Raw genomic sequence first — 26,502 nt, 5'->3', positions numbered from 1 at the left:
TTATCTTTACTAAAATTTTAATTAAAAATAAGTATGCTTGTCACAGTAAGTAAAAATACCCAAAGTTGTTTAAAGAAAAGTTCGCCTTTTCCCTTCATCCTCCATTCCCACATTCCTGAGAACACTGACGTTAATAACCAGTTGCAATTCCCCTTTCACCAAACTGATTGCTTATAGAAATATAGAGAAACATATGTAAGGTTTTTAAGTTTTTTTATAAAAATGTGTTCGCAATATATACATTATTCTGAAATTTACTGAATCACTTAAAAATATTTCATAGATGTCCCTCTGGACCAGTAGAAGATCTGGTTCCCTCTTACATGCATATCAGCAAGCTGCATGATATTTCCACTGTTGCTACTGTATACTTCATTCAGCCATCTCCCTATTAATGAACGTTTAGGGTTTTTTCAGTTTAAGTCAAAGTTTATTGTGTTTTTAATGCTTTAAACATTGCCAAATTACTGTCCCAAAAAGCTGTAACAATTCACATTTCTGTTTCTCTGCATCTTCACCAGATGAGTATAAAATGGTATTTTACTGTGCTTTCATTTACATTTTGCTGGTTATTAGTGATATTTTTCATATTTTCATACATTTATTTGCCACTTGTATTTTTTCTTCCTGACTCGCCTGTTCACATTCTTTACCTTTTTTTCTTCTTTCTTGTGTAGTGTAATAGACTCTGAAGCCAGGCAAACTGAGTTAGAAGCCAGGCCTCTATTTCATGATGTAGGTCTTTGGGCGAAGTACCTAACACTCATGCCTTAGTGTCTTCTCTTTTAATGAGCAGGGGTAATAATAGTACCTGCCTCCTAAGGTTGTATAAAATTAAAATGGGCACATAGGGCATATCTGGCAGGTAGTTATTGGCTGTTATCAGTAGTAGCTCTTATCATTACTATTCTTCCAGATACTGTTTCCTGACTCTGGGGCAAAGTCCTGCTCTCCCTGAACCACATTTTTCTTAGATTGTATTTGGTAATTCCTTCAGCCACTGTTGGGCATCCTCCCTGTTTAATGCATCATCCTAGACCTTAGGAGGGATAGGAGGAACTTTAAGAAGCCAAATTTGCTTTTTATGTATCTCATAACAGAGCAATTGATATATATTAGGTAGATTACAAACCTTTAAGTTATTTTTACATCTAAAGCTGTCCCTTCTTTTCCAATAAATGATGTCTGTGGTAAAGAATATATCTGTTGGGTGTTAGTGACAAAATCAGAATGCTTTGTGTCTATTTTGGCTAGTAGTTAATTGTTTTTCTTTTATTATGTCTGCATTCTTATTTGTTCTTTAATTATACGGAGCTCATTAGCAGTTTTTCTTGCTTTATTTATTTCTTATCTTCTAGCACAGTCAACTCGAGACAACAAGCATCTTTCAGAAAGGCATCAGGAATTGCATCTACATTAAGAACCCACTCCTCTGCTCTCGCGTCTGAGAACATAACACAGTATTTGCCTTTGTTGAAGGGCTCAAGCGGACGATTCAGAAGTAGAATAGATAACTGTTGGTGGTGGCTTGCAGCACCTAGTACTGACGGTTTTGTTAGGAAACACCACAGGCAGTATACAATGTAAAGCAAATTCTTTGGGTTCAGTTAAGGAGATTCCACTTGCACATGTTCTTGCTCTTTTGGTGTAAAAAATTAGGAAAGGTGACAGGCAGGATAGACTAAAATGAAGTGGTCCCATCTCCCATATGTAGAGCACCTGCCTCCACCACAGGCAAGTGTTTTGCCCTGGAAGCATAAACAGAAGATTGCAGTAATGCCCCTTCACCTCCATAGCCTTCAGGCTCCCACTGATAGCATCAAGATAAACTTGGTGTGGCAAGAGACTTGAACCATCATCTTGTTTAACGTGTTTACACAGAAATTAAAATGGAACCCAGAGAGGCTGCGTAGCTTGCACAGCTGCTTAACTGAACTAGAACCAGAACCCAGTTTCCTAGTATTCTGGTGCCCATTTTATTTAAACATAGACAGCTGATCATGATAGTTTGGATCATTACTAAAGACCTTTGTATACAACAATCGCATGGCTAAGAAGATTCAGATGCTTGTTTTCTCATTATCCATGATTGGAAATGTAATAATAGACTTTGCTCTGCCACCAACAGAAGAGACAAGACACCTTTTCTGCTGTGGCTGTGAGTGCCCCACGGAGTGCTGAGATGTGACACATGTCTCTGGGGAAAGTAGCAGATGAGAGAGTGCGTTCTATTCCAACTCCATAGACTTAGCTGTGGAGACTGAGAGTCATGAAGAGCTCTGACAGACAAGAAGAACAGAATATAGACTTAGAGGCACCAGGCATGAAGAATCATAAAGATGGAGATGACTTCTATCTTGTGAATGTCTGAAAAGCCTCTCTCTCTTTCTGTTCCCAAATGCCACATCTCCAGCCCCCGTCTCTGCCTCCGCCTGTCTGTTTTCTTCTGTGGCTTCTCTTCTGTCCACCTCTTCAATGTTGGGCCCCCAGGATTTTGTCTTCAGAGCCACTTCCACCCTCTTCCTCAGGACATCTTGTCCACTCCCAAGTCTGGAACTCCAGCCTTCCTCTCGGCCTTGTGCTCAAGTTTCATCCCTCTAGCTGTCTATTGGATGTTTCCAGTTGGAAATTCCACAGGCATCTCTACCCAGGCATCTCTACACAAAGGTGATAAGGATATTACCATCTTTTTGGCAGATTTGTTTTTCCTGAGTTTTCTGTCTTGTTTATGGATTCACCATTCATCAGGCTGCCCAAGCTAGAAATGTGAGATTTGTTAATCGGCCCTGCTGTGAGATGGGGAGACTGGTGTGATAACCCAAGAAAGACATTGTGGGCCTCTGGGTCTTACCCTTTTTAACCCGTTGCCTCAGCTCTACCCAATTGATGCTTCTGAAATGTGGAGCTCGTTTTACTCTCCTACCTAAAATGTTGCAGGATATTTTAGATTCTGAATGAAATCCCCAGTCTTTTTTTTTTAAGTGAAAGCAAGTTTATTAAGAAAGTAAAGGAATAAAGAATGGCTATGCCATTGGCAAAGCAGCCCTGAGGGCTGCTGGTTGCCCATTTTTATGGTTATTTCTTGATGATATGCTAAACAAGGGGGAGGTCCCCAATCCTTAGCAGGCAAATCCCAGACTCATTTCTCTTAACTTTTTTTTTTTTTTTAAATCATGCCCTGCCTTTCGGTTATGATGAGTGACTTGGTGATTGCTCAGGTGTGACTTGTCCCTTTGCACCTGCTGTGCCTTCTCCTAGAATGTGCTTTTCTCCTTTCCTGGCCAAGTGTTCTTGTCCTTCCAGATGGGCCTTCCCTTGGGAGGTAGTTTCTGACTACCACCCCCTAGTCCAAGTTGATTTCCACTGTTACCTTAAACTTTCTTTTGTCCTCTTATTACCTGTTGATATGCTGTCTCCCCACCTGGTGTTCCTTGGGGCTAGGGACTTCCTTCATTCACATTTCACATGTCTCTAGGGCCTGGCTCATAAGAGGTGCTTAATGAATATTTATTGAATTAATCAGCATCTTGTCCTTCAAGATCAGCCATCATTTTCTCTATCTCATCATTCAAAATATTTTCCTTCCTCTTCCCCTTCTTGCAACCAGTCATAGACTGGACTCTGTTAAATCTTTCCTAGCATTTGTGCTCATTTCCATCTTCAGTGTCTGTGCATCCTTTTCATTCAGCCAGGAGTGTTAAGCTCGATTCTGCAAGTCTATCCCATATTCCATTACTTTATGAAGACTTTCCTGACACACAGATGCTTAATTATTCTCTTTTGCTTTCTTTGTGTTGACTTTGACTCTACCACTGATTGTGAGCTTCAGAAGGGCAGGAATCTCATCGTCACTTCTTTTTCCTCCTGGTGCTTACTTTGTGTGCTGCACACCCCCTGGCATACACAGCGGCTCTCCAGCACGAGGCAGAGCTCTCCAGCAGCCTCAGCCTTCAGGACTAGGCAGCTTTTAACTGTATTTGGGCATCTTTGCAAGGAAAGGATTTTGTTAAATGTAATTTTTATTTATCTTGTTATCAGAGTGCCAGAGAAGCAGAAATCAAACTGAAAAGTGAAAGCAGAGTCAAACTTTTTTATCTGGACCCAGATGCCCAGGTAAGAACTATCTAAATGTTTAATATTTAAAACCAAGTGTGGGAGAGAAAATCATCGATGGGCTTATTTGTTTATTTGTTTGCTTTGTTTATTTTGGAACAACAAGCAAAATAACTATAGAAAATTCGGGGAAAAGAGGAAAAATAAAAATGTATAATCTCATCACCATAGCATTACTATTGTGAATATTTGATATTTAATAGATGTTTGAAAATTGGGAGAGATTTATTGAAAGACATTCTCAAGTTCACAAAGCACATCTAATTTATCTGTTAAAATAGCCATCAGAAAATAACAGGTATCACTGCAGGTGCCTGGGAGTCAATGATAATTCCCAAGTAGCCCAGGCTCAGGCTCAAATACAAAGCTTTTCCATTTAACTTCAATGATAAGTACTTCTCTGTTTCCTCACAGACCTCATAATCATATGTATGTGTGTTTATATGTCTATAATTTTTATCTGCTTTTAAGAAGTTTTTGTTTATCATGGTAAAAATATACATAATATAAAATTTACCATTTTAACCATTTTTAAGTGTATAGTTCAGTGGCATTAAATACATTCTCATTATTGTACAACCATTAACACCATCCTTTTCCAGAACTTCTTCATTTTCCCACACAGAAACTTTGTACCAAATAATCACCTTCCTTTCCTTCTTCCCCCATCCCCTGGTAACCTCTGTTCTACTCTGTGAACTTGCCTATTTTAGGAACCTCATAAATATGGAATCATATAGTATTTGTCCTTTGTTTCTGGCTTCTTAAACTTAATGTTTTCAAGGTCAATCCATGTTGCAGCATGTGTCAGAATTTCCTTTCTGTGGCGAATATTCCATTGTATGTATATACTACATTTTATGTATCCTTATACATCTGTTGATGGACACTTGGTTGGATACTGGATGGACATTGGTTGTGTTGTTCATAATTTTCAAGCTCTGTATTTTTTCAGTTCACCCATTGAGTAGGCATACCATCATGTCTTTTTTTTTTTTTTTTTTTTTTTGAGACGGAGTCTTGCTCTGTCGCCCCAGCTGGAGTGCAGTGGCGCAATCTTGGCTCACTGCAAGCTCCGCCTCCCAGGTTCACGCCATTCTCCTGCCTCGGCCTCCCAAGTAGCTGGGACCACAGGTGCCCGCTACCACACCTGGCTAATTTTTTTGTATTTTTAGTAGAGACGGGGTCTCACTGTGTTAAGACAGGATGGTCTTAATCTCCTGACCTTGTGATCCACCAGCCTCGGCCTCCCAAAATGCTGGGATTACAGGCGTGAGCCACGACACCCCGCCCATGTCTTTGACCGTTATTATCAACTATGTGTGTAACTACTCTAAACCATAGAAACTGATTATATAATAGCAATACTATTGTGAGTAAATAAGTGTATATAGCTTTTCCATATTTTATTCTGTTTTCTTTGGATGCATTTATGATGATTTTTAAAAATAAGAGCATAACTTATTTATATGTTTACATTTTCTTTTAAAGAAGCTTGATTTCTCATCAGCTGAGCCAGAAGTTAAGCCATTTGAAGAAAAGTTTGGAAAAAGGATCCTTGTCAAGTGCAATGATTTATCTTTCAATTTGCAATGCTGCGTTGCCGAAAATGAAGAAGGACCCACTACAAATGTAATTTTTCTTTTTAAAAATAAAGATAAAAAAATAGAGGCAGAAGTTTCAAATGTGCCTTTACAGTACAGCTTGGATAAGAAATCCTAGTCCCTGGTATCAAAGAGGTGCAGTGTTTGGATCAGGATATGGAGGTTGTTTAGCCTGCAAGGACAGGATGTTCGTGTTGAAAGATGAGGGTGGTAGGTGTGTGCTCAGCTTTCTAGGAGACAGAGTTCATCTTAGATGCTTCGGGGAATGCAACTGTGTTTTCTATGGAGCAGACATTATGTAGCAAAACACATAAAGCTAAAATAATTGTTTTGTTTGTTTCCTAAAATGTTTTATAACCTAATTATCTGTATTCTAAAGGATGAGACTGTTTATCTTTAGTAGTAATTTATGGCAACAGTCCTAAATACGTCTTGTCATTTCTCTTTTGATAGCAACATTCTTTTGTCCCTGTTTGAGTCATAGTGATCGTTGGATTGTTTTGTTTTGTTCAGGTTGAACCTTTCTTTGTTACTCTATCCCTGTTTGACATAAAATACAACCGAAAGATTTCTGCCGATTTCCACGTAGACCTGAACCATTTCTCAGTGAGGCAAATGCTGGCCACCACGTCCCCGGCGCTGATGAATGGCAGCGGGCAGAGCCCATCTGTCCTCAAGGGCATCCTTCATGAAGCCGCCATGCAGTATCCGAAGCAGGTGGGGAATATGAGCCCAGCATTCCTACTACTCAGACTCACCTTGCATGCTATGTAAATGCACCAAAAATGCTCAAATTAGACCTTGTAACGCAGAAGTGGGGTCGTTAGACTCTTAATTAATAGTATTTATTATTAGACAGTAAAAGCAAGCTGAGAAATAAGTGGCTTTTAATTTCGTTTCTTCTTCCTAAACGTTCTAGTTACCTCCCTCACCAAATAGACTTTTTGAGCAGATGATGAACTATTTGTCAGCTAACTAGTTTGGCACTGGGTGCTTTTTACTAGTTGTCCTGTTTCACTGTTCTTTGCTGTTTAATGTTCATGGGAGTTGTTTAACACAGCTGTGAATTCTGCTGACTGAAGAAAATTCTTTGTCTCCTAGGGAATATTTTCAGTCACTTGTCCTCATCCAGATATATTTCTTGTGGCCAGAATTGAAAAAGTCCTTCAGGGGAGCATCACACATTGCGCTGAGCCATATATGAAAAGTTCAGACTCTTCTAAGGTATGAATGGCTTTTAAACTTTGTGGTGGTAAAAAGCAGTCTGAACAGAGGCCTTTATGTGAAAGTATAAATGCTTAATGAAATAAAACGTAAGCCATATTTATACTCTAAAAGACGTAGAATATGCTACATGTATTTACTCTGAACTTTATGTCGTTATTGTGAAGGAAATGTAGTCCTTTGTGTAAATAAAATGCTCCACTTGACTAGACAATTCTGACCTCCTAAAATAATTTGCAAAGGAATTACCAGCTTAATAGTAAACTTTCTCTGTTAGAAAATACATGTATGATATTCAAATAAAGTTCCTTATATTTGTTAATGTGCCTCTTGGGTCCTGAAATTATATTTTGGTCCACTTACACTTATATATGAGGCTGGAGACCAGGAGATGCCCTTGGCTCAGATGGCCTGGCCAGTAGTGTCAGTGATTCAGGTCCACTTGGTTTTCGCTAGAGAGGGCAGAGTTTTAGGTGGAAGATGGAAAGAAAACATACGTGATGTATGTTTGGTTTTTTTCAAAGCAGTGTTTGTTACTCGGGAAGTGCCTAGGCATGGACATACCATAGCATTATTAAATATTAGAGGTCATCTAGTAAAAGATGTGCTTTCATATTTCAGGACACTGAGGCTCACCAAGGCTTAGTGACCTGCTCAGTGTCTCACAGCTGGAGCTGCCAGAGGGCACTTGACTGCCACTTCGTAGCACCTTGTGCTACCTGGTTAGTGTAATCTGTTGAGTGCTATTATCCTTGCCAGTTTTATGTATTTTTAGTTCTTTTTTTTTTTTTTTTTTTTAATTTATGTGGTCATCTGAGAGGCCTGAATTCACTGACAAGGACTGGTCCGCATACCCCAGAGGCTGTGAGTGAAGTTTACTAAGTTGGATTCAGAGTTTCCTTTCATCACCTCTGTGGGCACTCATGCATCATAGCTGTGTCCACAGGATGCAGGATGGCCATTGAGAAATGGGTTTCGGAGTCAGAAACCTGGGTGCTGTATGCCTAACTCACTTGGGTCCTTTGGACAAATCACATCACCTCTCTGGCCTCCAGATGTTCCTTCTGTGCATGAAGGATGATGTTACTTCCTGCCTCTGCCTTCCTCATAGGGACAGTGTTAGGATCAAACAGATCATGGACGAGTCAGTGCTGTGGGCACCATAAATCACAGAAAGCCCAGAAGACGTCGTCATTTATTACAGCCCCAGTCAAGTAAAAGCCCATTTACCCAGGCACATTGTTTCCAACAGTAAGCGTTTTTGGCTGATGAAAGCTGTGTAAAGTTTGGTCTCTGGAGAGAAGCTGTTTTATTTTTTTAAATCAAGTCTGTAAAACCGTGGACAAGAAGCTCTTTTAGCTCTTTTATGTTTTGATTAATAATCAAAGAAGGCCCGAGATAAGATCTCCTCCCCCGACTGTGTATGCAACACATTTCCAAGGCCCATCCACACCAACTTTGTTACTTCTGCCTGCTGCATGCATGGTTTGAAATTTGGCAGCTCATGTTGGTGTAAAAATCACATATCACTGTAGGCTAAACTTACCTCTGCACACTCCTCCATGTCCACTGAGCATCTGCTGAAGTCTGCTTTTTCTTCATTATTTATGGAATGTAAAGCTCATCCATGTGTACATTATTCATGCATTTACTTTCCTGCCACCTCCAAAACATTCAATTAAAGCAGGAATTAAGGCTCAACCATCTTACTTTAGCACAGTTTTGGCAGAAATGTTACAGTGAGATGATTTTTTTCAGTCTGTCAAAGTTGTTTCTTCATGTTTTCCAAGATGGTCTAGAACATCATTTAGAGTAAATTTTCATTTTGGAGGAAATTTTTATGAAAAGTCTCTGTAGGTATCTCCTGTGAATAGATGTTTTAAAAATAAAGAGAAGGGGGAAAAGGCCCAAAGGGCAAAAATAGGTTTCTTACTCTGACTTTCACACATACTGTGTTCTATTTGCACCCTTCATATATCTGAGAGCTAAGTCCTCATTCATTGCAGAAAAGGCTTATTGATGTCTTATGTTTTAGCCTTAAATTTCATGAAATTACTGCATTTTACTCCACAACATATTCATCGTTGTTAGAACCAAAAAATCTTGAACCTGAGAATGTTTGAGTAAATTGACCCTGCAGCTAGGCAGATCATTGTACCCTAAGACTCATACACCTAAGACCCCACTAAGTCGCCCCATCCAAGGAGGCAAGAACATACCTCACTGGAAAATGGGGGAGGTCCCAGATGAATCCCTGACGTCTCCTCCAATTAGGATTTATTTTCCAGGTTACTCATGAAGGCAGCAGTTCCTACAGCATGATCATGGTAGGATTATAAAGTTTCGCAACTGGCAGGGATCATGAAAAGTATAGCCCCCATTTTCAGGTGTGGATAGTGGAGCCCAGAGAGATTTGATGGCCTACAGAGTCAGACAGCTGGATTCAGTGTGACTTAGAGACAGACAGCTTTGTCGTCTAGATCCTTCTGGATCCTTCTAGATCCTTCCTGTGGCTGATGGTGCACACAGATCACCAGAGGTCTTGTCAGAATGCAAGTTCTTATCCAGGAGGGTTGGGGCAAGGCCTGAGACTCTGCATTTCTACAGTGATGCTGATGCTGTAGCATACTTTGGCTTTGGAGCACATTTCCCAAAATCGGTTGACTTTGATATAATTATGTAAAAGACCCTTCAGTAAAAAAAATAAAATAAAAAATTAAGTAATGTAAAAGACCCTTCACTGTGACTCTGAGACAATCAAACTTTACACTGATGACAAAGCACTATCATAGTACAGACTAATTTGGAAAAATTAAGCATTATCGTTTTTTAGCAATAGGGGTATAGATGATTAGTAATAGGCCTGCCTTAGGCTAAAAGCAAATAAGCTTTATTGTACACTCTGAATTAATCAGTCGATCTACAACAAACCAAAATTAATCATTAGGAAGTAGAAATAGCAGTAATTCATATTTAGAAAGCAAGAATATAGCATTGAGAGCCCCAGCCTAACTGAAGTCAGTATCTTAATATCTTACCCCTTATATTGTGGAAATCAGCATAAGCTAGTGCACATTAGGAGCTGTGAAAGCTTAGTATTTTAATTAATGTTCTCATTTAAATCCTAATAATGTGATATATTTTGGTATGGATACCAAATAGTAATTATTAATAACTCAGTAGACTTATAATAAGTAGTATTTAGTCATAAAGATGTATGAAAACCTCTGAAACAGTGTGTTTGTTGCCTGTAAAGACCAAAGAAGAGACATGGATTTTGGAAAGTCTTCATTCTGTATTCTTTGAGAATCACTGCTAGAGAATGGCTTAAATAAACTACTCTGCACAGAGTGTGAGTGCAGCCATATTCATTACTGTATGATTTGCTTTTCTATGCATCTGATGCTATGGTAAGGACTTATTTAGTGAGTGTGTAAGGATGGCTATTTAGGTCACAGTTCTTTCAGTGAGATACAGTATCTCATAGCTTTATTCTCATGTCTTCAAGGTGGCTCAGAAGGTGCTGAAGAATGCCAAGCAGGCATGCCAAAGACTAGGACAGTATAGAATGCCATTTGCTTGGGCAGCAAGGTAAGGAACACCTTGTATACCTTTTAAATCGATATAGATAGATGCATGGATGGGTCAATAGGCCTATTCTGTTTGTTGTTCAGAGACAAAGAGGATTTGAGTGTGTAAAATTGAGAAATACATAAGCCCAAATTTTGAAAAAATCATTTAGTAGAGTCACAGAGAGGAAAGACACTGTCTGGAGAGGTGCTACCTGGAGGTGGCAGGGTGCATGGGAGTGTTAGCTGCAGAGCTGGGATTCTAGGACCCAACCATGTGCCTCCAGCTGGAAGTCAGGGCAGTCCAGTGTGGCCTGGGGTGATCTTTATCTCTTGACTCTACTGGTTAAGCATTTGACTTGCGTATGTTGTTTCCTAAGCACAAGCCATTGACTGGAACTGTTTTCTGTGTAAATTGATTTAGTTGTCCTCATCCCCGTAAATGTTTTCTATGTTTTTAGATAGTGAGATTTCTGTTGGCTATAGCCAATGGAATAGTAATTAGACTTCTCATAGAAACCAGATTTAAATAATGAATTGATTTTGGTGTTTTGGAAACCCAGTTTAGAAATGTTGCTTTGCCATTTCAGGACATTGTTTAAGGATGCATCTGGAAATCTTGACAAAAATGCCAGATTTTCTGCCATCTACAGGCAAGACAGCAATAAGCTATCCAATGATGACATGCTCAAGTTACTTGCAGACTTTCGGAAGTGAGTTTCAAGGTCTTATTTCCACACCTGAAAGATAGAAGCTGTGTAGTGAGGAGGGAGGAACAGGGGAGCAGTCATTTACGTTGCTGGATTTAGACATCAGACGGGATGGCAAATGAGCGTGGAGCATTTCGTCAAACCCTTAAGAAGAAAGATGGGATGAAAATCAGAAGAATAACTGGTTAATTTGAATTCTGTAGAGGATGTTTTGGGAGGTGCTGTGAAGGGTGGGTTGGATAGGGTTGAGCCTAGGGGGTAAGGAAAGAGTTGAGGAACCTTGTCAAGAGGTGAGAAAGGACTCAGCAAAGCCACTGCAAGTGCAAACAGGAAGAAGGGGACAAATTCAAATCGTGTCAAAGAGATACGATGACTGGGTCTTGGCTTCCTGGTTGGGTGTTGGGGTGGTAATAGTCTAAGATAAATAACTTGCAAGGTATCTAACTTGGAAGTTTCTTGCACCAGTTGTTGCTTAGCTTATGGCACCATTGCTCCACTCTGCCTGTGGCCTCACATGGTCCTCTTACTGTATGTCTCTGTCCAAATTCCCTTCTTAGAACACTAGTGATAAAGGATCAGGGCCAAGCCTAGTGACCTCATCTTAACTGATTGCGTTGGCAGAGACTCTGTGTCCAAATAGGTTCCGTTTATAGGTACAAAGAGTTAGGACTTCACCATGCTTTTGGAGGACACGATTCAACCCATAGAGGGAGCAAGGAATGTGTGCAACATCACAGGGCTGGCAGCTTCCCCAAGTCAGTCTTGCCCGAGGGTCTGTGCCCTTAACCTCTGTGCTGTTTTGCTGCTACATCATAAAGAGTTCACTTCTGAGCCTTTGAAACTGATTTTCTTTGCTAGGGAGATGGGTCTTAGAACTTTTCTGGGGAAATTCTGGGAATGTGAAAGAGCTGAGGGCACTAGAAGATGTGAAATGAAAAGAATAGCTGAGAGCCAAATGCTAACTATTCTATGCCAAAGATATCCTTGTTTTGTTTGTTTGTTTTTTGTGCATATCAAAATAACAATCTTATCAGTTTGTCTAGAATTCAAGAATGGTGGTTTAGCTTTCTTTAACCTCATTTTACCATTTTCTTATCTCTCTTCAGTAGTAGGAATAGAAAAGATATGAGTCATAGAAACAGGCTCAGTAAGTTCTAAAAACATAGCGATGTATTCCTAATCAGAATCCAGTCACATCCACGTCAGCAGGTGACTTTAGCCTTCACAGCGATGTGAAATCCCTTGTCAAGAGGCTCAAAAAGGTAGAAAGGATTCTCAAGGTCTCTTTCAGTTATGTGATGATACAGTTTTTGACAGTCTTGATGTTTCCCCTTTTTGGAGCTTTAATGAGAAGTGCAACCTCAGTTTTGCTAGCATCAAGCTAATCTTACCTGGACAGATGTTAGCCTGTTCAGCAAAGCAGAGTGCATACCCACTGGGCTGATTTGGAATGAACCTTTCCCAGTTCATGTAGGGAATTGGAGAACGGGGAGAGGAGGATGCTGGTGAAGGACGAAGCCTGCTGGGTTAGCCTTCCAGGGTTCCTGAACTGTACAGGTGCCCCAAATTCCCAGTCACTATGTGACAGTTTTATGACCTGGTAAGGACACAGGTCTTGGCCAGGGAGTGCCCCCTGGATCCCTATGAATCTGTTATTCATGAAAGACTAAATGAAAGAATAGTACCTTATTTTTACTTTTAAATCATAGAGGGTCTTTAATTTACAAACATAATACATGTTCATTTTAGAAATTTTGAGAAAAACAGAATAAAAGGATGAAAAAAGGTTTACTACTAGTTTTACCCTTCATGATGAACTTTTGGGGAACATTTTTTTTTTTTTTTTTTTTTTTTTGCGATGGAGTCTCACTCTGTCCCTCAGGCTGGAGTGCAGTAGCGCGATTTTGGCTCACTCCTGCCTCAGCCTCCCGAGTAGCTGGGACTGCAGACGCCCACCACCACGCCTGGCTAATTTTTGTATTTTTAGTAGTGACGGGGTTTCACCATATTGGCCAGGCTGGTATCGAACTGCTGACCTTGTGATCTGCCCACCTCGGCCTCCCAAAGTGCTGGGATTACAAGCGTGAACCACTGCCCCCAGCCTAGGGGGGAACGGTTTTGTTTTTTTTTTTTCTTTTTGGAGACAGAGTTTCACTCTTGTTGCACAGGCTGGAGTGCAATGGCCTGATCTCGGCTCACCGCAACCTCCACCTCCCAGGTTCAAGCAATTCTCCTGCCTCCCTGGTAGCTGGGATTATAGATATGTGCCACCACACGCAGCTAATTTTGTATTTTTAGTAGAGATGGGGTTTCTCCATGTTGGTCAGGCTGATCTTGAACTCCCAACCTCAGGTGATCCACCCACCTGGGCCTCCCAAAGTGCTGAGATTACAGGCATGAGCCACCGCGCCCGGTTGGGAATATTTTTTTTACATTTTATTTATTTACATTTTATTTTAGTTTATCTTATGTAGCTATGATCATACCAAATATGTGATATTTCCCCGCATAACTCAAGTATTTTCTGAAAGTGTGATATACACATTTTTATAGACATCATTTTTAATGCATAAGTATTATAATAGTCCATTGAGATAGATCATAGATTGTTTAACTCTTCCCCCATTTTTTGACTTTTTTTTTTTTCCGAGATGGAGTCTTGCTCTGTCGCCAGGCTGGACGGCAATGGCACCATCTTGGCTCACTGCAACCTCTGCCTTCCGGGTTCAAGCAATTCTTCTGCCTCAGCCTCCTGAGTAGCTGGGACTGCAAGCACCCCCTACTACACCCGGCTAATTTTTTTTTTTTTTTTTTGTATTTTAGTAGAGATGGGGTTTCATCATGTTGCCCAGGCTGGTCTCAAACTCCTGACTTCAGGCAATCCGCCTGCCTCAGCCTCCCAAAGTGCTAGGATTACAGGTGTGAGCCACCATGCCTGGCCATTTTTTGACTTTTAATGTGTTTCTGATTTTTCAGAATTATGGCTATAAGCCACAGTTAGAATCTTTAAAAAATCTTCTCTATTGGTAGTGGGTAATAGATTATCATACATACTATATTATCATATAGTAATTATTGTCATTTTTTTGAGTTTCAAGAAAATTTCATTCTTACTAATGTTTTCAAAACCCAGTCACCTTTAGTTGGATAGATTTCAATATTTTCTTTCACTCAACTACCATGCAACTCTGAATAACCAATAGGTAGGTCTGTGTGGACTTAGGAAAGTGAATACACTACATTATTAAGGAAGAAAAATGTATCTGTATGACTACATTTTTTGAAAGAAAATATCACATATTTCTTTTGTATGTAAATGAAAGAAGTGGATAAGCAAGTAGTTGTCTAGATGGAACGATAGGCATAAAAATAGCTATTTAGGATATATGCCAAATAATCATGGTTATCTCTGAGGGATGGGTTGATGGGTGATATTTCACCTTCCACTTTATAGCATTCTGTCATTTTTATATGAACTTTTAAAAAAAAAACACTAACACTTTTATATTCAGACAAAACAAAGAATGAAGTTTTTTATATTGATGGAGGTTGCAGCCCTGTCTCAGAAGTCACTTCCTAGGCTGGTTAGCCTGACACTTCCCCTCCTCAGGGGCAGCCCCTGCTCATGGGCCTGTCTTCGGTGGAGGCTGGGGAGTGGGGCTTCACATGGCCACTAATCTGAAAGTGATCGGAGCAGAAAGCCCATGGCCAGGCAGCAAAGAACACAGGGAAAACCAATGTGGCTTCTCTTCTGCACACCATTTCTTCATGCGTGTGCTCAGCGGGAGGGCGTTGGTGTGAAGAGTGTGCTCCAGGTGGCCAGTTAGAGACCCAGAAACCTGAAAACGGGGATCCAATGCTGACAGCAGAGAAGACGCAGCGGGGTAAGTGAGGCCACTCTCCTCAATAAGTATCCAAAGAAACGTTGGTGCCCACTCCCCGCATTCTTCACAGCAGAGTTAGGGGAAGTGGAGGATTCCTTTTTCATTTTTAAAAAAACTTTGTAGTGCTATTTTTCTTTCCTCTTTATTTTTTACAGGAAATAATCTCATGTCAGTGGCCTGGGCACCAGCTTGGATCCAAAGCTATTGTTTCTACCCCCATGATCATCTCAAAATGTTATTTAATAATGCATGAGAAAAATTTCTTCACACTGTCTCAGTCTTTACAAAACAGCTGCCAAAGCTCATAAGCCACTTTTCTTTTTCCCTTGCAATAATTACCCAGGGATATGTTCCAAGATTTAGTAAGAAAGCGATTCTGTCAGATAGATGATATTGCTGACATTTTATAAGAAGAGAGACTTAGTATTTTCGATTTGATTTGTTTATGGTGGTATCTCCTGGATAAGATGGTATCTTATCTTTTTTAACTTCTGCAGGAAATGTGAAGGCATGAAGGCAAAGTATAAAAATAGAATGTTTTCTTTAAAATGTAGACCTTTTCAATGGTACTACGTTGGATAGTTTAGGTAATAATACTCCTAAGGTTTTGCATACGCAACTTAGTGTATCTCTGTTTATTTGTACACTCATTTTCTTTGCATCCAAGTGTTACAGCTTTACCCCTATTTTGCTCTGGTTACACTGCACTCAAGCCAGGTAGGGCTGCTTGGCTTTCTCTAAACTCACTGTGGACTTCCCTCTGCCATGCTTTTCTCTCTGTCCAAATTGTGTCCCCTTCTTGCCTCCTCAAGCAGCACATAAATCACACACACAGCATACACACCTCCCCTTTTCCTTTGTCTCTCTGAGGGAACTCTACTCATCTTTCAAAGCCCAGTCTGTAGCTCACTTCCATGCTGGGAGACCTGGAGGCGGTTACTTGGCTTCTCTGCCTGAGCCTCCTCCTCTTTCTAAGGGTGGATAATAATGGCCCCTGCCCCCTAAAACCATGGTGGGGAATAAATGCAAAAGGCATTAAGGTGATTTCTCCCACCGTGAATACTGATATCATCCCTTATTCCCTCTCGTTAGATCTAGATACTCTGCCTTCTGGTAGTGGTTCGTACATACTCTGTGAAAGTAATTGCCCTCATATGCCGTAAGTAGCTTACAGTATCGACTGGACTTTTGGCTTCTTGAGGAGAGAAATCATATCTTGTTTGCATTCCTCCATGGTCCTGAGTACATACATTGCAGTATATCCTAACCACTTGATAAATGCTTATTGAATTTTCTTCATAGACATAAATTCAGTGATTTTTATTTAAACAAAAATATCTCAAATTTCTTTCAATCATATATAGTTTTTTTTTTTTCTAAGTGACACCAAAGCTTTTAGGGAATATTTCCTTCCACAAAACACAGTTAGAAGATTAAAATCACCACCAACAGCAGTCCAAACACACCTGTATTGCCAGCTAATCATTTTAATGAGCCAATACAGGAAGTCAGGAAGGGAGGACCAGGCTGCAGAAACACTGAGATAAGGACCCTAAGTCTGCGGGCATGGGAGGACTGCTAGTTGGTGACACCATTCTCCTTTCCTCTGTGGGAATTGTTGAGTCAGCAGGAATGGATGGGCAGTGGGAAGGGAAAGTTTTCCTCAGAGACAGTTTGAGCCTCACTTCTGTGTTCACGCACAGACAGGAGCAGTTCCCAGAGGCCAGGCATCCTGCAAGTGTCTGTATTGCATGCTTATTTAATTCGTGTAATTTTAAGATGAGTTTTCATGTTGAAGTATTATTTTATAAATTTCGCAAAGAATATAGGTACTCTCTAGCAAAACAAAGCAAAAAGACCAAAAACTATTCTCAGTCATGAAATAATTCACTGTGTAACACGCACACCCACCACTTTGGAAATGCATAAAAAGGCAGTAAAATCTTTACCGCCTGTCAGTGTTTAATGTCTAATAAACCAGATTCAACAAAAACCGTAAACTTTTGAAATGGGTTTAAGATTGGGTTTTTGAAAACTTAAAGCTGGCAAAAAAAAAAAAAAAAAAAAAAAATTTTAAAGTACATGTGCTACATAATATGGAACTAAACTCAGAAATGTGCTTGGAAACACATGGAAAGAATGCCTTTACAGAAGCAGCAACTAGAAGTAAAATCTCTCAGCAGAGGGAGGAAATAGAATAAGAAATAACTATAGTTAGGCACAGAAGTATACATTATAGGAAGATTTTCAGTGAAGATCATTCAATTAAAATATGTTACTTAGAAACATATTTTAATTGTATTCCATCTCTCTCAAAAATTTATATGTGGAGGATGTTGGAGTGATCTTAAAAATGGTGATGGGCCGGGCACGGTGGCTCAAGCCTGTAATCCCAGCACTCTGGGAGGCCGAGACGGGCGGATCAAGAGGTCAGGAGATCGAGACCATCCCGGCTAACACGGTGAAACCCCGTCTCTACTAAAAAAATACAAAAAAACTAGCCGGGCGAGGTGGCGGGCGCCTGTAGTCCCAGCTACTCGGGAGGCTGAGGCAGGAGAATGGCGTAAACCCGGGAGGTGGAGCTTGCAGTAAGCTGAGATCCGGCCACTGCACTCCAGCCTGGGTGACAGAGCGAGACTCCGTCACAAAAAAAAAAAAAAAAAAAAAAATTGGTGATGAAGATGCCTGTTCATTTATAGGTGGAAATAATTAGGAGGGGTGAAATCCGTTACTCTTGCATACTTACTTACGTTTAAAATATAATTTGTAATAAACAGAATATTTCTAACTCGAAGCAGATACAACTTCATAGGTGTCTCTAAAATTTGGGGAATGCAGGGTCTTGTGATGTGTTGTAGTGTTGAATTGCTCCAATGAAGAGGTGAGCAAGGCACCGTATGTCAAGAAAATCAGTACCTTCATAAAACCACTGGTCTGAAGGTTGACGCCCCTGAAGAGCTCTGTGTGAAGCTCAGAGAGGCTCCCACAAGATATCATCATAGGAGAGTGCCCAGAGCTTGGGAGACGGTCAGTGGAAAGCTCTCAGGAAATGACTGACCCTTGAGGGAGGGTTGCTGCCCCTCCTCCCACCAGGAGAAAAGGATCTTGTGTGTATGAGGCAGCTCACACCGCAGGCACAGGGGAAAACTGCAGGGGAGTGCTCGGCTGTACCTGGAGAGCTCTTGGCCAGAAATCTTTTCAACAGAAGGCAGATCGTGTGAAAAATCATTGACTTACCTTCCTGACCATTACCTCTTTCAGGAACTGTTCATTTAAACTCAGGTGTAAACAGAAGACAAGTGGAAATGAGAGGGAGGGACCCTGGGAGAAAGAGATTTAACAACTTAGAGCTGGCGATGGGCCACGATGGATCTTCTCAACATCGTGTCTAGTCTTAAGGATGCAGGAATTTAGAAATTTTAGGGAAGTCCTAATTCAGGTGAAAAATATTCCAAGTTGTACTGAGGAGTGACGCGTGAGGCTGCTTAATAGACAACAGTCATGTCCAAGGAATTTGCAAAATAGGAGGTAGGAACTTGTCAAAAATGGAAACAAAACCAAATGCTGAATCTGCCAGTCCCCGTGCTTTGGTGAACCTTGGCAGCGTTCTAAAGGAAATCTGAAACAGGTGGCTTAGGAAGGACGGTGAGGCGGCATTCTGTTTCCTCAGACTAAGTCACGTTGTGTTGAACTAGTCATCCTAACCGCATTTCTTCTCTTTGTAACTGCGCTGCTAAGCTGGTGTAGTAGAGGAGTGCAAAGCCTTCAGCAGAATGTTTTTACCACATGTGGGTGCCATAGTAGCCTGTGAACAAGTGAGAGAAGCACTGCACACGTGAGTGGGCAGTTGTTCAACTGCTGGAAAAACCAGATGCTAGGGAGGGTGATTAATGAGCTAGTGTCAGTCTGGAAATGGGCCTCCAGAGACTTGGGAAGGAGCCTGTTCTTGGCAATATTCTGTGCAATATCTTTACCAATGACTTTTATGGGACTATAAAATGCTGATTAAATATTTTTGTGGCATAAAGCTATTAGGAATATCTAATGCAGTAGATGTTAGAATCTGGATCTAGGAGGACTTTGATAAACTAGAAATAACTCAAACATAATATGAAATTTTGGCAAGACAAAAATTAAATTCTCTTCTGAGGTCCAAAAATATAATTATATAAATAAAAGACAAAGAAATTAGCATGTGAAAAAAGATGTAGGGATTTTAGGTGACTACATTTCCTGTGAGTCACTAGAATGGTATGGCTACCTAAAAGTAATAGCTTTGGGGCTGTGTTAGTAGACAGGTATATTGTAGAAAACCAGACAGGGGCTGTGCACCCACCTGTGCACTCACACTGGCCAGATTTATGCAGTTCCAGGCACCGTAATGTAACTGGCAGGTTCTTCTGGGAGAGAATGACATTGGGGCAAGGTACATAAGTGTGAGAATAGAGGGCTTCAGAATGTGCGGTATAGGTGACTGAAAGACAGCGGAGCATCACTAGACCCCTTGGTGAGTAGAAGTTTCAGGGAGGTGAATTTCACCATGCTATGAGGAAGAGCAGACTAGTGTCAAAACCGCTGGGTCAGAAGTCTCATTGTCACTAGGAAGGGTGAGGCAATAGCAGCACTTGTCAGGAGTGTCACAGGGGATTCCTATATTGGATTGAGTCCGAACAAATGTTAATACAACAATTTCAGTGAGCTTTGACTCTGTACCCAGCATTTTGCTGGATGCTGGAGCCTAAGATGATTTCTAATTCCTAATGGTGCTGATTGTATTTTTTATTTTATTTTTTATTTCAATAGGTTTTTGGAGAACAGGTGATGTTTCCTTACATGAATAAGTTGTTTAGTGGTGGTTTCTGTGATTTTGGTGCACCCATCACTTGAGCAGTGTACACTATACCCAATTGTAGTCTTTTATCCCTCACCCCACTCCCACCCTTTTCCCCAAGTCGCCACAGTTCATTGTATCATTCTGATGCCTTTGCATCCTCATAGCTTAGCTCCCAAATGGTGATGATTCTAAATGAGCCAAATATTTATGGTGAGGCTGGAGTGGTTCAGGAACACTTGAGCTATAACTGTTTTGCTGATATTCTTTATCTAGACCTGTACTGTGCAGTGCGCAGCCACTAGCCATGTGTGGCTGTCCTGTGAAATACAGGACGTCTGAATTGAGATGTGCTTTAAGTATAAAACCAGTAATACACATCTGGTTTTAAAGACTTAGAGTGCACATTTTTTATACTGATTAAATACTGAAATGGTAATATTTTGGACCTATTTGGTTGAATAAAGTATATTATTAATGTTATTAGTTCCTGTTTGCCGTTTTGCATGAGGCTACTAGAATGTTTAAAATTGTCTTTGTGGCTTGGTTTATGTTTCTCTTGGAAGTGCTGCTCTAGAGTGTTGGTTTTAGAGTTAACTTACAAATGTTTGATTTTTCTCTTCTTTTGTTTGCAGACCTGAGAAGATGGCTAAGCTCCCAGTGATTTTAGGCAATCTAGACATTACAATTGATAATGTTTCCTCAGACTTCCCTAGTAAGTGTCAGTTCTACATAATAGAATTTTTGTTAGTTCAGTTTTTACTTCAGTTTGAATTATTTTGAATATCTTTTCAGATTATGTTAATTCATCATACATTCCCACAAAACAATTTGAAACCTGCAGTAAAACTCCCATCACGTTTGAAGTGGAGGAATTTGTGCCCTGCATACCAAAACACACTCAGCCTTACACTATCTACACCAATCACCTTTACGTTTATCCTAAGTACTTGAAATACGACAGTCAGAAGTCTTTTGCCAAGGTGAGTGTCAACGTGGGGGGTTTCATTCTTGATGTCAAACCCTCCCTTTAGATTCAGCTTCCCATGTTCTTTTATAAATATTTACATAGTCTGACTTTCTGGGTTTTTTTCTTATTCTGTTTTGTTTAACTATTGCTGCAGGCTAGAAATATTGCGATTTGCATTGAATTCAAAGATTCAGATGAGGAAGACTCTCAGCCCCTTAAGGTTTGTTTTTTGTTTTTTTTTTAAATGTATGTTCACCTACCTATTCTGATTTTTCCATTTTCAAAATGCACTTTCGTGATACCATACAACTAAAACAATTTAGTACATTTTAATTGACACAAATCAAAAATAGATAATGTTACGATGTATAAACATATATGCTGAATCTTAACGAATATGGAATATTTAGGTTCTTGCTCCTAATTGACTGTTTTTTTATTCTCTTTAAGGATGAAAGTTTCTTATACATACTTAATTCAGCAAACACTTACTGTCCACCTACTATGAGCCAAGTGCTCATACTGTCAGTGCTATGAATTATGATATGAATAATGTTGATAATAGAAATAGTAATAACTGATCAACAATCGATGATCTTTATTAAATGTTTACTACAGTATAGTAATAATCACAGCAGTAGATTATGGGTAACGTTTATTGAAAGCTGTTTGTACTTCAGGTACTGCTCTAGTGTGTGTTTAACTATTTTGGTTCTCATAACAGTCTTTTGATGAATTAAGTATTATTATTATCCATATTTTTCAGGTGAGGGGAGTAGTGCAGAATTTATTGCCTCAGGTAAAACATTAGTGGAATCAAGATTCAAACCCAGGCAATCTGCCTCTGTAACCCAAATTGTTTTACTGTGACTATGTGAAAGTGACTTCCTAAGAGAAGAAGGAGACAAAGATGCAAAAAAAAAAAAAAAAAAAAAAAAATATATATATATATATATATATATATAAAATATAGTTTCTGTCCTCAAGAAATTCAGTCTAGTGGGAAAAACAGCCATGGAGAAAAAGATCTTGGTGCACAGATGGTACTAAATGGAATTTTGGACAAAACTGAAAATTAATACAGAAAAATGCTGAGGGGACACATGGAAGGAGTTGACAATTTCTTGAAGAATGCTTGAGTGTTTTCTTGATGCACAGAGAAGCAAAGGTTATTTGGACGGAAGAATTGCATAAGAAAAGGCATGGAAATGTGAAAGGGAACAGTGAGCAAGGCGTCATGCAGGGCTGTGACCTGGAAGGGCAGAACGGGGAGCAGGCAGGTGGGCTTTGAAGCAAGCTGGAAGGTGGGCAGGACCCAGCAGTCCAGGGTTCACAGGCCTGGGGTCTGTCAGAAGCGGCGATGTTAAGTCTATGCCGTAGGAATGCCTCCTTCTTTACAATATATCCGAGTTTAATTTCTTACTCAATCGAACCCTGATGTTTCCCTTTGGTAACTCTTATTTTAGTGCATTTATGGCAGACCTGGCGGGCCAGTGTTCACAAGAAGCGCCTTTGCTGCAGTTTTACACCATCACCAAAACCCAGAATTTTATGATGAGGTAAGTGATGTATTCAAGGGAAAACTCAATTTGACCAGTTTTTAAGGGAAACTTTAATGTATTTGCCTGGTAAAGCAAAACTCAAGAGAAGCTGCATATTACCCTGAAATTACAGAGATAGACTGCATGTTGAAGTATTTCTTTTATATGTTATTTTCTGATTGTAAAGGTAACATTTTCATTATTAAAATAATAGAAACTTGGAAACTGCAGATAATACAGAAAAGAAAAAGTCATAATCCCACTATCACTACCACAATTAATATTCTGGTTTATTTCCTTTCAAATTCATACTTTAGTTACATTTGTTGGACCTGAGAATCTTTCTTTCTTATCATTGGATTTGTTTACATAAAATTGTAATGTAATTCATTGAAACCGCTGTATGCATGCTACTTTGGAATGTTCTATCCTGGTTCTTCATAATGCCTTGGCTGTGGTAACTTAGCGTAGTAGTTACTATCATGTGTTTTCCAATTCTTTCTAGAAATACCATCAACTCTCTTCCTGTTTCTGAGTGGTGAATTCAGGATTCGTTTCTTGCTTGGCATAATTTATAGTCTCAGTATCTTTGAGTGCAAATGTTAATATCCGCTCGGAGAACAAGTGCACGTTTGTGCATTGGGTAACACATAGTGTCTCTGCTTTCACTGAGAATTTCTGTGTTTTTAGAATATTCGGTTGTTATTTTGTCTTCCTTGCAGATTAAAATAGAGTTACCCACTCAGCTGCATGAAAAGCACCACCTGTTGCTCACATTCTTCCATGTCAGCTGTGACAACTCAAGCAAAGGAAGCACGAAGAAGAGGGATGTCGTTGAAACCCAAGGTTGCGGGGGGTTCACCATTCCTTTGATTTTAAATAATTGAAACATTAGGTTCTTAAATTGTATTAGGATTCTGAATTTCCATGTGTTTGCAAAGGGATCTTTAGATGAATTTTGTAGGTAACGGATATGTAGCATGTCTGGGTTGCATATGTAATTTTTTTTTTTTTTTTTTAAATTTTTGAGCTCAAGCTGTCCTCCCACCTCAGCCTCCTGAATAGCTGGGACTATAGGCATGCACCACCGCCCCCTGGCTAATTTTTGTATTTTTTTGTAGAGACGGGATTTCGCCATGTTGCCCAGGCTGGTCTCGAACTCGTGAGCTCAAGCAATCTGCCCACCTCTGCCTCCCAAAGTGCTGGGATTACAGGTGTGAGCCACCATGCCCAGCCTGCATATGTATATTTTTATAAAAGAAGATTGTAGAGTTCTAACCCCAAAGAGGCCCAAGTACATTGTAGACAATGTTCTACAGAGATTACATTTAGGGCCTTTTAAATTTCTTACTCTAATTGATACAAAAAGTTCTTAAAAATCAGAGAGTTTTACATTGGCTTTCTTTCATAAGTTTTCATACACTCACAGTATTTTGTTGTTGTCGTTGTTCTTTGTTTTCAACAGTTGGCTACTCCTGGCTTCCCCTCCTGAAAGACGGAAGGGTGGTGACGAGCGAGCAGCACGTCCCGGTCTCGGCGAACCTTCCTTCAGGCTACCTTGGCTACCAGGAGCTTGGAATGGGCAGGGTATGTCACATTTTAGGATCGGTTCATCCCAGTTTCTTCAGAAAACGTTAAAGAACAACTACAACAACAATAACACACAAAAAGCACACAGTATTTTTGCTCTCCCACCATTTTGATTTTAGTTATTCATTTTCAAGTGAACTTTGGCCAATTGAAGGCAGTGCTGTTAGCAGCTACCGCAATGTCAGAATTACAGTTTGGGCATTTTGTAAGCCCTGAACTAGTGGTGTCTCAGCAGAGAAATAGAGACTTGGAGATTTGGGATAAGGTCTGTCTCTGCCAACTGGCCATGCTCAAATAAAGATGAGTTCTTAGGGTCATGCAAACTATTAGGAATTTTCCTCCAGCTTAAAGTAAGTCAAGTTCGCCAAATCTCTCACCCACGTGGTTGCACATTCTGAAACCTTTCTGATTCGTGAAAGCCTAATTTTCCCCAGATTTCTTCAATTGCTTTGTTGGCTTTGCATTCTTTTTAGCCATCTTAAATTTTATAGACTGCAGCTTTATAACATGCTTAAATAAAGCCTGTTCTTTTTATGTTTGTCTGCATTTAAATAATGCCAAATTTGAGTTCGTATTATAGACAAATAGTTAAATTTTCCCAAGAAGAATAACTTGTATAATTGAGCATGACAGAAAAACTGAGGTTTCAAAAGTTGAAGTTAGTGTGAGCAGACGATTGACCCTTTGCCCATGCCAGGCCTGCATATTGTGCTGTTTGCTTTATCTGGCACCTTTTACTGTCTCCTTCAGAATCCTGAGCTCAAGTTGGGTTCAGATACTGGTATAGTAGGATTCTTTTCCTCTCAAATGAACAATAACTCACACAGCTGCAAGAAACAGAAACGATAACTTAGAAAATCCAGTAATAAAAGCATTGTACTTTGGGGGAAGAAAGGGGGCAGAAATGTGTATCATCTGCATTCCTGCTGTGGGCCTGGCACAGTTGCCAAGTCACTAAAGTTCTCTGGGCCCTCTTTCAGTCCCTTGTCATTACCCTCATTGATAATCATGTTAGAGCCAAAATAACTAATCTGTAGAGATATTGTTCCCTCCATATTTTTTTAGCATTATGGTCCGGAAATTAAATGGGTAGATGGAGGCAAGCCACTGCTGAAAATTTCCACTCATCTGGTTTCTACAGTGTATACTCAGGTACGTGCTCCTTCAACAAAATTAGCAGTGGCTGCTCTGTGACTAAGTTTGCACCATTTTGCAAGAAGAAAAAATCCTAATGTGTTATATTACTATTTTTTTACTCTATAGTTCTTTTTCTAAAGAAAGTACAACTGAGGTGCTCATATGTATTCATATAAATGACTAGAACAAGCATCATTTTCCAACAGATTTCCTCTTTTGTGGGAGGATCTTCTTGATGTTATTATTTGTACATGATCAATTTTTAGTCTTAATAAGATGAAGCTGGGCACAGTGGCTCACACCTGTAATCCTTGCATTTTGGAGGGCCAAGGTGGGCAGATCACTTGAGCCCAGGGGTTTGAGAACAGCCTGGCCAACATGGCAAAACCTTGTCTCTACAAAAATACAAAAATTAGCCAGGCATGGTGATGTGTGCCTGTAGTCCCAGCTACCTAGGAGGCTAAGGTGGGGGGATTGCAGGAGGCTGGGAGGTCAAGGCTGCAGTGAGCCATGGTCGTGCCACTGCACCCCAGCCAGGGCGACAGAGCAAGACTCTGTCTCTAAAAAACAGCAGCAACAACAACAACAACAAAAACAGCAAAAAAGCATACTGCAAGAAACAAATGCTTTTATTTCCACAGAGTGTATGCTAATAGACTTTCTTCTTCTTTTCCTTTTTCCCCACTGCAGGATCAGCATTTACATAATTTCTTCCAGTACTGTCAGAAAACCGAATCTGGAGCCCAAGCCTTAGGAAACGAACTTGTAAAGTACCTTAAGGTATCAGATGGCTTTCTTAATATCCCCTTTTGAATGAGTTTGGTGTAGGCTGGGTTTTCTCTTTGGTGATGAGTGTTGTTCTCACCCCTTGGAAGCTCTTACCTGGATGTCTCACATGGGTAGCTTCTGTGAGGTTTAGATAGTGGCAAGGAGTGGACCTAGGAACGGCAGTACTCCTGCCTGTGTCCTAGGCCCATGTATCCTTTGCTCAAGGCAGGGTCTCTAAAACATACTGTTTCTCATGCATGGAAAACCCCTCACTTGAGACGGACCTCACTGGGTACCAAGCACAATGATGGGCACAGAAGCAGCGACTTCAGTCCTCACCCTTAGGGAACTTCTAGTTCATTGTAGGAGATACTATAAACTTGGACTGCATGCTAGGCAGACAAATCAAATAAAGAAATAATACACAGAACCCGTCCTGCTTTGTGCAAGGGGTTCCTGGAGTGGCTAAGCAGCAAGAGCCAGGCAGGGTTTGTCTAGGGGAGCTTCATCCAGAACGTGGTTGTGGGGAGCATTTTGGAAAGGGGAAATAGCTAAAAGGGC

General features: G+C 40.2%; 1 protein-coding gene across 50 annotated transcripts in view; it reads left to right on the top strand.

Moving 5' to 3' along the window:
• Window positions 1-26,502, top strand: part of DOCK9 (dedicator of cytokinesis 9) — a 296,947-nt gene that overhangs the window by 178,462 nt on the left and 91,983 nt on the right. For 26 of the 50 annotated variants that reach the window (XM_045377312.2, XM_065533432.1, XM_065533429.1 and 23 more), the window contains exons 10-23: window positions 4,039-4,113; window positions 5,605-5,745; window positions 6,231-6,434; window positions 6,819-6,941; window positions 10,450-10,532; window positions 11,101-11,223; window positions 20,571-20,650; window positions 20,731-20,918; window positions 21,060-21,125; window positions 22,372-22,464; window positions 23,169-23,292; window positions 23,912-24,033; window positions 25,102-25,188; window positions 25,864-25,953. In XM_045377312.2, coding sequence (XP_045233247.2) covers window positions 4,039-4,113; window positions 5,605-5,745; window positions 6,231-6,434; window positions 6,819-6,941; window positions 10,450-10,532; window positions 11,101-11,223; window positions 20,571-20,650; window positions 20,731-20,918; window positions 21,060-21,125; window positions 22,372-22,464; window positions 23,169-23,292; window positions 23,912-24,033; window positions 25,102-25,188; window positions 25,864-25,953 — 1,599 coding nt within the window. Of the gene's footprint in view, window positions 1-4,038; window positions 4,114-5,604; window positions 5,746-6,230; window positions 6,435-6,818; window positions 6,942-10,449; window positions 10,533-11,100; window positions 11,224-20,570; window positions 20,651-20,730; window positions 20,919-21,059; window positions 21,126-22,371; window positions 22,465-23,168; window positions 23,293-23,567; window positions 23,661-23,911; window positions 24,034-25,101; window positions 25,189-25,863; window positions 25,954-26,502 lie in introns of all 50 variants that reach the window. The other 24 variants (XM_065533416.1, XM_074021321.1, XM_074021318.1 and 21 more) reach the window with 1 other exon arrangement.

Source organism: Macaca fascicularis, chromosome 17 (genome assembly GCF_037993035.2).
Source record: "Macaca fascicularis isolate 582-1 chromosome 17, T2T-MFA8v1.1".
NCBI classification, from domain to species: domain Eukaryota; kingdom Metazoa; phylum Chordata; class Mammalia; order Primates; family Cercopithecidae; genus Macaca; species Macaca fascicularis.
The sequence above is the reverse complement of the archived record's forward strand: the minus strand, read 5'-3'. Positions and strand labels throughout refer to the sequence as shown.